Raw genomic sequence first — 12,710 nt, 5'->3', positions numbered from 1 at the left:
GTCTCTCCAGAGTGCTGTCTGATCTGCTGACTATCTCCAGTATTTCATGTATTTATTTAAAAGCATTCTAACATCCAACTAACTTTGTCTCCATTGACACCGTCCCTCTTGGCAGGGTGCTCTGAGCACAATAGCTGTTTGCTGTGACCTTTGCCCATCTTACCTCACTGGACAAGATACTTCAATCATTATATTCTGTTTTATCCTGAACCAGAGTGCAAAAAGACAGGCCATTCAACCCAATTGGTCTGTGCTGCTGTTTAGGTTGCAGACAAGTCCCCATCCACCTCTAATTTTTAGTTCCCCTTACCTGGGAAAAAGTCTGTGTGCATTCACCCTATCTATACCACCTCCATAAGGTCCATACACCTCCATAAGGTCGCCCCTCAGCCTCCTTCGCTCCAAGGAATAAAGTCTTAGCCTGCCAAACCCCAGGCCCTCGAGTCCTGACAACATCTTCTCTGCACTCTATCCAGTTTAATGATGACTTTCCTATAATAGGGTGATCAAAACTGTACACATTGCTCCAAGTTCGGTCGCACCAATGTGTTGTACAACTGCAACATAACGTCCCAACTCCTATATTCAATGCCCTGACTGATGAAGGCGTAAATAGATTAATAGCTTAAAAAGAGCAAGGGATTAACGTTGAATCTTTATAAAGCACCGACTGATCCACTATTGAAGTATTGAGTCCAGTCCTGGGGTCCACATTCTTTCTCAACATGGCTAGGACATAGTACATAGATAGGAGGTGTTTAGAGGGATATGGGGCAAATGTGGGGAAATGGGACGAGCTTGGTGGGAACCATGGTCACCATGGACAAGTTGAGCCGAAGGGCCTTGATTCCATGCTGTATTACTCTATGACACACCTCCTCCCCTCCTTGGACTCTGTCTTTACCTCTCATTGTCCCGGTGAAGCAGCCAGCATAATCAAAATGACCCCACCCACCTGGGTCATTCTCTCTTCTCTCCTCTTCCATCGGGTAGAAGATACAGGAGCCTGAGGGCACGTACCACCAGGCTTAAGGACAGCTTCTACCCCACTGTGATAAGACTATTGAACAGTTCCCTTATACAATGAGATGGACTATGACCTCACAATCTACCTTGTTGTGACCTTGCACCTTATTGCACTGCACTTTCTCTGTAGTTGTGAAACTTTACTCTGTACTGTTATTGTTTTTACCTGTACTACCTCAATGCACTCTGTACTAACTCAGTGTAACTGCACTGTGTAATGAATTGACCTGTACGATCGGTATGCAAGACAAGTTTTTCACTGTACCTCGGTACAAGTGACAATAATAAACCAATACCAATATTACCTCCAGCTAGTCTCCATGATGTATTTAACATCTTAAATGTACCTCTCTGCTACACACCTCAACTATCCCATGTAGTAGCAAGTTCCATGTTCTAACTACTGCCTGATGCTTCTTGGGGGAAAAGCACAGTTCTATCAATTTGTGATGCCGTCTTCAAAGATGAACTTCTGTGAGCCTGATTCTGGTTTGATTTTATTACACAGGTTCAGATGGTGTTACTGAGACTGCAGATTAATAAAAACTTGGATTCACACAAAACTTTAAAGGATGAGGTATCCCAAGGTGTTTCATGGAAACATTATCAGACATCTGACACTGTGTCACGTAAAGAGTTATTTGGTTAAATGAATAGGTTTTAAGGAGCGAATACAGGCTGTCCCTGGGTTACGAACCCCCGACTTATGAACGCCCCTATATACGAACGAGCTCCCATAATATTATTGATACTATTGATGACTAATATCAATACCGATGAGTCAGAGTACAGGAAGGAGACATGGTGTCATGACAACAACCTTTCCCTCGATGTCAGCAAAAGAGCTGGTCATTGACTTCAGGAAGGGGGGCAGTGCACATACCCTTGTTTACATCAATGGTGCTGAGGTCGAGAGGGTTGAGAGCTTCAAGTTCCTAGGAGTGAACATCACCAATAGCCTGTCCTGGTCCAACAACATAGACACCATGGCCAAGAAAGCTCACCAGCTCCTCTACTTCCTCAGGAGGCTAAAAAAACTTGGCACGTCCCCGTTGACCCTCACCAACTTTTATCGATGCACCATAGAAAGCATCCTATCTGGATGCATCACAGCTTGGTACGGAAGCTGCTCTGCCCGACAATGCAAGAACAGCAGAGTTGTGAACACAGCCCAGCGCATCATGGAAACCAGCCTCCCCTCCATGGACTCCGTCTGCACTTCTCACTGCCTCAGTAAAGCAGCCAGCATAATCAAAGACCCCTCCCAACCCACACTACTTCCCCCCCTCCCATCGGGCAGAAGATAAAAATACTGAAAACACGTACCACCAGGCTCAAGGACAGCTTCTATCCTGCTGTTATATGACTATTGAACAGTCCCCTAGTATGATAAGATGGACTCTTGATAATCTTGAAGGTCATAATCTACGTTATGACCTTGCGCCTTATTGTCTGCCTGCACTGCACTTTCTTTGTAACTGTAACACTTTGTTCTATATTCTGTTATTGTTTTCCCTTGTACTACCTCAATGCACTGATGTTGTGAAATGATCTGTCTGGATGGCACACAAAGTTTTGCACTGTACCTCAGTACATTTGACAATAATAAACCAACTTACCAATTTATTAAATTCAGAAGTCTGACGTACGAACATTCATTCATTCCTACGAACGGTAGAACTAGTTCCCTCTCACTCTCCACTTTTAGTAATTATTCTCTCATCAGTCTTATGTGCTTTTGATGCCATTCATTACAGCACTGTGAGATATGGGTACCATATCAAGTGATCGACTTGTGTCTGTTAAACAGAGCCTGGTCATTAAATGGGGACGACTTGTAGAAGGACAGAAGCAGTGAGATTGAGAGAGTGGATTCCAACTTTGGCGGTTGGAGGCATGACCAGGAACGGTGAAGTGGTTAAAAGCCGTGAGGGGCAAAGGGTTGTGGAGATTACAAAGAAAGGGAGGAACTAGGCCACAAAAGGATTTCAAAGCAAGGTCGAACATCTTAAAAATTAAGGCATTGTTGGAGGAGGAGACAAATTGTGTTGATGCACTGTAGGTGTCCTGGCTGGTTGCATCAAGGCCTGTAATGACAATACAAATGCACAGGAACGCAAGAGGCTGCAGAGAGTAGTGGACACAGCCCAGTCCATCACGGGCACAGCCCTCCCGACCACTGACAGCATCTACAGGAGGTGCTGCCTCAAGAAGACGGCATCTATCGTCATGGATCCCCACCATCCAGGTCATGCCCTCATCTCGCTGCTACCGTCGGGCAGGAGCTACAGAAGCCTGAAGTCCCACACCACCAGGCTCAGGAACAGCTACTTCCCTTCAACCATCAGGTTCTTGAACCGACCTGCACACCCTAACCGTACCTCAGCAACGGAACACTACGCACCACCTCTTGCACTACCGTGGACTTGTCTCTGGTTGTATTTTTGCACCGTCTTTTTCTTCTCTGCCTTGTATAATTTATCTGTAATTTTTGTTCTATGTGTTGTCTGTACCCATGTACCTGTGATGCTGCTGCAAGCAGTTTTTCAAGCAAGGATGCTGCCTGGTTCAGAGTATGCATTATGAGGAGAGACTAAGGGAGCTCGGGCTTTACTCTTTGGAGAGAAGGAGGATGAGAAGATATGATAGAGGTGTACAAAATATTAAGAGGAATAGATAGAGTGGACAGCCAGTGCCTCTTTCCCAGGGCACCAATGCTCAATACAAGAGAGCACGGCTTTAAAGTAATGGGTGGGAAGTTCAAGGGAGATATCAGAGGGAGGTTTTTACCCAGAGAGTGGTTGGGGCATGGAATGTGCTGCCTGGAGCGGTGGTGGAGGCAGGTACAGTGGTCAAATTCAAGAGATTGTTAGATAAGCACATGGAGGAATTTAAAATAGAGGGATATGTGGGAGGAAGGGGTTAGATAGTCTTAGGCGAGGTTTAAAGGTCGGCACAACATTGTGGGCCGAAGGGCCTGTATTGTGCTGTACTATGTTCATTGTACCTGTACCTCACCGCACTTGTGCACATGACAATAAACTCAACATGACCTTATTTGCTTGTGGAATGGGAGGTCCCAACTTAACAATAAATGTGTAAAGTTACAATCAAGGGCATATTGTGCATCCAACACCATGTATGTCTTTTCCTTTCTCTTGCCCGAACCGAATAGCAGGAGACTGAGCTCCAGCTTTACCTACTGATGAGGAGGTACACAGGTCAGCTCCATCTCCCCTGTGAGCAGCAGACCTGCCAAACAAACCACCTTGCAATGAAGGATCCCCAGGCTTGCTTGGATTATGTTCCTGCCTGCAGCTCGCTCACAGCATTACAGTCATTCCATTTGAACTCTCATCCTGTTGCAGAAGACAATGGGAAGGGAGCTCTGGTGAACAAAGGGTTACTCTCTTGCTCTCTCTACTGGTAAACAGCTTGAGCCACCTGCTCGTGTAGTCAGCTTGGCTGATAAGGAGCTGCTGAGCTGTGGGGCCTCAAGGCCACAAGGAAACAGGGTTGTTTGTGACTAACTGTGAAAGATGTGTTAACCTGTCTGGCTGCACACAGCAGCCTCGGCTTGACCAATGGTAGCATGAGCTGGTCAAGGAGACCCAAATATGGACACCCACCAGAGAAAAATGTATTTAAGTTTGTTAGCACCCTGTATTCCTTGAGTCGGGCCACGTGCAGGGAAGAGCAGCACTGACTGTTGGCTCCTCCATGTACCCCCCACTCCCGCTTAGCGTTAAACTAATAAAGCATTAATTGTATTTCCTTTGGCTCTGCTGTTGTTTGATTTACTACAGCGCGGGTCGACTTTCACATTATTACACTGCTGGGAGTAATGGATTTGGGTGGTCACTCTTTCAGTACCCCTCCCTCACAGTTACTGAGAGAACATCCAAAAAGTGTGTTTCATTAACAGTGTTATTGTTAAACTGAACAAAGTAATTCATGAAGTGGATGGACAAATTATTTGTGCTTAGAACGTCAGAAGCTCTGGGAATTTTACCTACTGGCACTGAAACTGGTGCATGATTAACCCCTACACTAGCTGCAGTGAAACTAGGTGCAGACCTAGACCCTATACAAACCATTACAATATAGTTTACTCATTACTCTCAAAATCACATTCAAGTCCATGAGGTAAGCTGTCTCCTGGAAGACTTCACTCATTGCTGGCCAAAGCTTTCCTTGATAACATGGTACTGTGCAATTGCAATGGGCCCAGGTTCGATTCCCAGCCTCCGCTCAGTCAGTTGACCTTGATGAGGTGATGGTAGGTGTGACTACAAACGATATCCAAGATTTCCGGGTTAGGGAGAGGGGGTAAATCAGATTTTTGTTAACTGATGCATCCACGCATCTACCGTCAAAGACCGTTGGAGCACCAAGGGAGAGGCAGTGATGCTGGCCAGCAAACCAGGTCCTGGCAAGTGTTCAAATCCTTCAACCGAAGGGGAGGCAGAGGGGCGAGGGTCAACTCTCACCTCCGGAGAATGAGAAAGGTGAAGAGCTCATTTCCATAATTCCACCTTCAAGTGAACTTCATTACGATTCTGGCCGATGCCAACAGCTTGTCAAACTGCCTGCAGAGAGAAGGGAAGTAATTAGTTGAAGAGGATTTGCTTGCAATGTTGTGTGACTCAAGTCTGTGCATTATCATTGGTTTTCTAATCAAATAACCAGTTTCCATGGATACCACCGGCGCAGCCTTTAATCTCTGGTATGCAATAAACCCCCTCAGCCTCCCGATCGGGAGAGCATTTTATTGTTGTACTCCCCTGAGAACAGTGCAGAGACTGCCAGGAATCATTTCAGTCGAACTGCACCAGGAGTCCAAGAGAATCAAATCGCAGCCCCAGACAGATGGGATGAACGGGGTCTGCAGCAATAGCCAGAGTGATGAGTCTTTTATCCCCATCTGTCAGCCTGGATACGAGAGCACAGCCAGTCTTTTGCTGCCAGAAAATCCGTCTTGCTCAGCCTGGATACGAGAGCACAGCCAGTCTTTTGCTGCCAGAAAATCCGTCTTGCTCTGCCCTCAACAACTGCAGTTTGCTTCTTCTGCAGGCGGACAAGGTTACCTGCAACTTCTCCTGGTGGGACCAGGCTTGTAAAACACATCCCTGGCTTTCCAATCAAACACTGAGCCTGGAACAATGGAATTAACACCCCAGGTTGTGACCGTTTTACCTCCAATGAAGTGATTTTATGATATTTTGAGGAGAAAGGGAAAAGTTTATTTTGGTGGATTTTATTGAGTTAAAACTATAACTTTTCTGCCAGCTGAGAGTCAGTGAGTGGGTGTCTTGCCTCAGTGTGTGTCAGATCCCACAAACAACAATGTGACAAGGACCAGGTATAATTTTGGAGACATAAGGGAGACTGCCTCTCACCATCCGACTGCTCTTCGCTGCTCCTCGCTTTGATGGGCGTTCTGCAAGTCGTTCCCAAACCCTCCACACCACCTCCCCCCCCCCCCCCACGGTTCTCCCACTGCTTTGCGACAACTTTCTCGCCAAGACTAGTGTAGCGGTTAGCATAACACTATTACAGTGCCAGCGACCCGGGTTTAATTCTGGCCAGTCTGTATGGACGTACAGGTTAGGAAGTTGTGGGCATGCTATGTTGGCGCCGGAAGCGTGGCGACACTTGCGGGCTGCCCCCAGAACACTCTACGCAAAAGATGCATTTCACTGTGTGTTTCGATGCACATGTGACTAAAAGAAATCTGATCTTGTCTCCTTCCTCACTCCTCGCCCCTGGGTATAATTTCAGATAGTTGGACTGGGGGACAAACTTTGTTTGGGATGTTGTGGCGAGTTTGCCCAACCTTTGAAGGAGTGAGACCTCTTATTGAGTCTCAGTCCCGAGGCGGGGTCTCAACCCGAAACGTCGACCATCCCTTTGCCTCCACAGATGCTGCTTGACCTGCTGAGTGTTTTCCCTGGGGTGGAGGGGTGACCTGATAGAGGTATATAAAATTAAGAGGGGGATAATAGGGTGGATAGTGAAGATCATTTCCTATGATGGGGGGTGTCTAAGACAAGACGGCGTAGGTTTGAGAGGGGATCTGAGGGAGACTTTTTCCACAGAAGGTGGATGGAGTCTGGGATGTGCTGCCTGAGGGGGTGGTGGAGGCAGAGACTCTCAACATTTATAAGCATTAAGACAAATACTTGAATTGCCAAGGCATAGAAGGCTGTGGACCTAATGCAGGTAAACGGGGTTAGTATAGGTAGGTACAATGGGTATTATGGGCATAGCGATATACAGCATGGAAACAGGCCCTTTGGCTCAACCTGTCCATGTCGGCCAAGTTGCCTACCTGAGCTGGTCCCATTTGCCTGCACTTGGCCCTTATCCCTCTAAACCATCCCTGTACTGTCCAAATGCCTTTTAAACATTGTTATTGTACCCGTCTCTACCACTTCCTCTGACAGCTTGTTCCATACACCCACCACCCCCAGTGAAAATGTTGCCCCTCAGGTCCCCTCTAAATCTTTCCCCTCACACCTTAAACCCATGCCCTTTAGTTTCAGGCTCCCCTACCCTGGGGAAAAAAGACTGCGACCATTCAACTTATCTAAGCTGCTCATGATCTGCGTAAGCCTCCTAGGCTCCAGGGAGAAAAGCCTCATCCTATCCAGTACGTCATAACTCAAGCCGTCCGGTCCCAGTAACATCCTGGTGAATCTTTCCTGCACTGTTACCGGCTTAACTGGGCGGTCAGAACCTACACAAGGGTACATTAAAGTGCTGTACAACTTATCGACTGGATGGAACGTAAAACATTAGAGCCAGGACTTTCAGGATTGGAATTAGGAAACACTTCTTCACACAAAGACGTTTGGAACTCTCATCTCTGGACCAATGTTAACTTTAAATCAGAGATTCTCAGATTATTGTTAAACAAAGATGTTACGAGGTTATGGGGAAAAGGCAGGCGAGTGAAGTCGTCAGATCAGCCTATGAGCTGACTGAATGGACGAACAGGCTAGAAGGGATGAATGGCCTCCTCTTGTCCCTATATTAGTACCAGACCCATACCTTGTCTGTGAAGTATCTGTCCATCAGAAAATTGGCTCGGACTCTGATCTCCTTGTTGCTGTTGTACTGAATCGCCTCGAGGGCCGGGATCCCATTTTGATTTACAAACTCCACGCAGGCCTGTCAGAATCAGAGATTTGCAGATCAATTGATAAGCAGATTATTAATTCACAATCTCTACTTCATCCATCATATATTCTCACAAAGCTCCGAACCATTCCTCGAACCAAACTAGAATGCTCATGAGCCACTTCATGTTCTCCAACAGAGCAGCAATCTGCAGCCCTTTGTCGCCTCCACCTGGCACCTCCCAGCCTTCCCTCCCCCACCCGACTCCATCTGACAATCAAAACCTCCTCACCTGGATCCACCTATCTATCGCTTGCTAGCCCTTGCACCACCCTCTCCCCTCACCTCTTTATTCTGGTTATCTCCCCTTTTCTCTGTCAGTCCAGATGAAGGATCTTGACCCAAAATGTTGACTGCCTATTTCCCTCCACAGATAGAGTCATACAGCACAGAAACAGGACCTTTGGCCCAACTGGTCCATGCCGAGCAGGATTCCCATCTGAGCTAGTCCCATTTGCCTGTGTTTGGCCCATATTCCTCTGAACCTTTCCTATCCATTTCTGTCCAAGTACCTTTTAGTCCAGATGCAGCATTTCAAACTGAAGCATTGAAAAATCCTTTCCCCCCCACAGATGCTGCTCGACCCGTTGAGTTCTTCCAGCAGATTGCTTATTGCTCCAGATTCCAGTGTCTGCAGACTCCTGTGTCTACCTTTTAAACATTGTTAAGGTACCTGCCTCAACCACTTCCTCTGGCAGCTCATTCCATATACTCACCACCCTCTTGGGTGCTAAGGTTACCCCTCGGGTTCCTATTAAATCTCTCCCCTCTCACCTTAACCCTGTGCTTTCTAGTTCTTGATTCCCCAACCCTGGGATAAAGACTGTGCATATTCACCCTATCTATGCCCCTCATAATTTTATACACCTCTATAAGATCACCCCTCATTCTCCTACACTCCAAAGAAAAAAGTCCCAACGTGCTCAACCTCTCTCCCTAACCGTCCTGGCAACATCCCCATAAATCTCCTCTGCACTCCTTCCAGCTTAATGGCATCTTTCCTACAGCAGGGTGACCAGAACTGAACACGATTTTCCAAATGCGGCCTCACCAGATCCTGCCTGACCCGCTGAGTTCCTCTAGCACCTGCAATCTCTTGTGTCTCCTGTCAACAGTTCTATCTCCTGGTCTTTCCTGTGCCTTGTCTTATAACGATGACTTACTTTTATTTAACATCCTTAATACGGTAAAGCAACTAAGGTAGTTTGCAGGAGTATTATCAAACAAAATTTACCTACAAGCTATATAGATATTAGGCCAGGTGAGCAAATGCTTGGTAGGCTTCAAACAGCATCTTAACGTCAGAATTTAGTAAGGGACTTTCACAATTCAGGCCTTAATAGAAAAGCATGAATGCCAAGGTGTTAGTGTAACGCTTTACAGCGCCAGCAACCTGGGTTCAATTCCAGCCGCTGTCTGTAAGGAGTTTGTACGTTCTCCCTGTGTCTGCGTGGGTTTCCTCTGGGTGCTCCGGTTTCCTCCCACATTCCAAAGACGTACGGGTTAGGAAGTTGTGGGCGTGCTATGTTGGCGCCGGAAGCGTGGCGACACTTGCGGGCTGCCCCCAGAACACTCTACGCAAAAGATGCATTTCACTGTGTGTTTCAACGTACATGTGACTAATAAAGAAATCTTATCTTGTCTTAAAGATAAAAGAGCTGGAAACACGCAGCGGGTCAAGCAGCATCTGTGGACAGCAAAACAGAGTCAACATTTCAGGTCGAAGATCCTTTGCTCCTCTTCCCCGGTTTCTGATGTAGGGACGTTGACCTGAAATGTTAACTCTGTTTCCCTTTCCAAAGATGCTGCCTGGCCTGCTGAGTATTTACAGCATTTTGTGTTTTTATTTCAGATTTACAAGCATCTGCAGGTTTTGAAGTTGCTGCCAATGTGCTGGTGCTATTTTGTAATAATGCCAAGCTGTTGTTCTTTCCGTCTTCCCACTCTCACCAAACCCGGCAAACTCATGAACCCATTCAATGACTGATGCAGTACACTAAGCCGCTATCTCATCCAGAGTCTCAGCGGCCTCTTCGTTTACCAGATCTCTTCCTTGGTAAACAGCAATGCAAAGGAATGTGGGTCAAACACAGGCAAATGGGAATAGCTTAGATGGGCATCTTGGTCGGCATGGATCAGTTGGGCCAAAGGGCCTGCTTCCATGCTTGTACAACTCCATGACTCACTGAGTACCTCAAGCATACTTCTATTTTCACTAGAGACCTCCATTTTGGTTCTTAAACAGCTCCACCGCTCTATGATGTTACTGTGCCTACAGTTCTTTGGAATAAGAACAGAAAATGTAGGAAACATTCGGGAACTCTGCTGCATCTGTTATGAGAGAGAAACAGTTCATGTTTTGGTGATGACTTTTCACCAGAATTAACGAAAGGTATCACCCTGAAACATTAACTAATGTTAAGTCTGATCGCCTCTCCTGACACTGCCTGACCTGCTGAGTATTTCCAACATTTTGTTTTTATTTCAGATTTGCAGCATCTGCAGTGTTTAGTGCTTTATTACTGTCACATGTACCGAGATACAGTGAAAAATCTCTGTTTTGCATGCCACCCAGACAGATCATTCTATACACAAGTACATCAAGGTAGTAAAAAGAAAAAGATTGCAGAATGCAGTGTTGCAGTTACAGAGAATGAGCAGTGCAGGTAGACAAACAAAGTGTTTTGCTTTTGAACTAAAGTCCACTGGATTTGCTTTTACATTAACCAGAATCAATTCTAATATTGTCTCTTTGCACTGCTTATTTCCTTTTCTACGTCCACAGTGGGCTTATAAAGAGGACAAAGAATTGCATATTGAAAGATTGACGGCAGTGGTTGATAACAAAACTGATGGTACAGCTGTACGGAGATTGGATGGGCTGGGGCTCTTTCCTACTGATGGCAGAAGGTGACCTGAGAACATTACACATGGGTCTGATATAGTAGACGTCGAGAAGACTGTCCCACTTTCCAGAAACAGGGAATGTTAATTGATGCTATCAATGAATTCAATGGGATATTCAGAATTCAGGACACGCCCCCTTCTCATTACTACCATCAGAGAGGAGGTACAGGAGCCTGAAGACCCACACTCAATGTTTTAGCAACAGCTTCTTCCCCTCCGCCATCAGATTTCTGAATGGTCCATGAACCCATGAACATAAGACCATAAGACAAAGGAGCAGAAGTCGGCCATTCAGTCCATCAAGTCTGCTCCGCCATTCTATCATGAGCTGATCCATTCTCCCATTTAGCCCCACTCCCCCGCCTTCTCACCATAACCTTTGATGCCCTGGCTACTCAGATATCTATCAATCTCTGCCTTAAATACGCCCAATGACTTTGCATCCACAGCCGCCCGTGGCAACAAATTCCACAGATTCACCACTCTCTGGCTAAAGAAATTCCTCCGCATCTCTGTTCTGAATGGGCGCCCTTCAATCCTGAAGTCGTGCCCTCTTGTACTAGACTCCCCTACCATGGCAAACAACTTTGCCACTACCTCGTTATTCCTCTTTTGCAACTTACAGTAATTTTATGTCTTGCACTGTACTGCTGATGCAAAACAACAAATTTCACGACATATGTCAGTGATTACAAACCTGATTCTGAGAATTATTCAGTGATTAGAAAATGGGGCGTGCCTTCACTTTGGTTGAGGAATGTAACGGAGGCTTAAAAGGAAACTAAGTACAGGAGGCAGAAGGGAATAGGATAGAATGATGGCGAGGGGGCTGAATGGCCAGTTTCTTTCCTGTTAGACCAGCAATACCCCCTGCACACATGTGGGAGCTTCTGTGCTTCAACACTTGTCAAATGAAACAGGTTTATTAAGTGGGACATATCCTACGGGATGAGAGTAAGTGCTCCATTCATGCCAAGCATTAACTACTTACGTGCATCTCTCAGTAGATTAAGACAACAGTTTTTTGGACACGTTGGACTGAAAATAAATAAATCCCTGGTGCTGTCCTGAGAAATGATGCTCATTAACAAACTGTTTGAAAGTCATGGAAGGAAGGTCCCTAGATACCAAGAGAGCTCTGCAATGAATCACTGAGTTATAGCTCTGGGACTGTAGGTGGCTCAATGCCACCTCACCTGCTGCTTGAAGCAGATGCCTCTCATCCACCAATCAACGCTCCAACGCTGGGAGCTATGCCTTCAGCTGCCTGGGCCCTAAACTTCTGTCCCTCTCTCCTCTTAAATCTATACCAAATGAAGGGAACTTGATGATCAATAGGACACGGACAGCAGAGGTCAATTTTACAAAGGGTTTCTTCCTCGGTATTGTCTCAAGTTCAAGACCAAGTTGCTTCCACTCTGGTTGCATGGCTGATGAGACCGATGTGGGACGTGCTGTCTCTACCACAGTTGGGGCAGGAGGTGACTGATGGCATGGCGAGTAGGTAGCATGGGAAGTGGTGTGCTTCTTCTACCCTTTGCCTGGGTTTCTTTGTGTTCCCAATGCATCGACTAGAGGTTCTCAGTGTAACATCC

The 12,710-nt window shown here is 46.2% G+C and overlaps 1 protein-coding gene across 2 annotated transcripts in view; it reads right to left on the bottom strand.

Annotated features, from left to right (window-relative positions):
• Positions 1-2,344: 2,344 nt before the first annotated feature.
• tmco6 (transmembrane and coiled-coil domains 6) overlaps positions 2,345-12,710 on the bottom strand; it is a 49,743-nt gene continuing 39,377 nt past the window's right edge. For both annotated transcript variants that reach the window (XM_052013816.1, XM_052013817.1), the window contains 2 exons: positions 8,080-8,199; positions 2,345-5,615 (listed from right to left, as the gene is read on the bottom strand). In XM_052013816.1, the coding sequence (XP_051869776.1) occupies positions 5,607-5,615; positions 8,080-8,199 (129 nt within the window). In that variant the 3' untranslated portion in view covers positions 2,345-5,606. The remainder of the gene's footprint in view (positions 5,616-8,079; positions 8,200-12,710) is intronic.

Source organism: Pristis pectinata, chromosome 4 (assembly GCF_009764475.1).
Source record: "Pristis pectinata isolate sPriPec2 chromosome 4, sPriPec2.1.pri, whole genome shotgun sequence".
Classification (NCBI taxonomy): Eukaryota; Metazoa; Chordata; class Chondrichthyes; order Rhinopristiformes; family Pristidae; genus Pristis; species Pristis pectinata.
The sequence above is the reverse complement of the archived record's forward strand: the minus strand, read 5'-3'. Positions and strand labels throughout refer to the sequence as shown.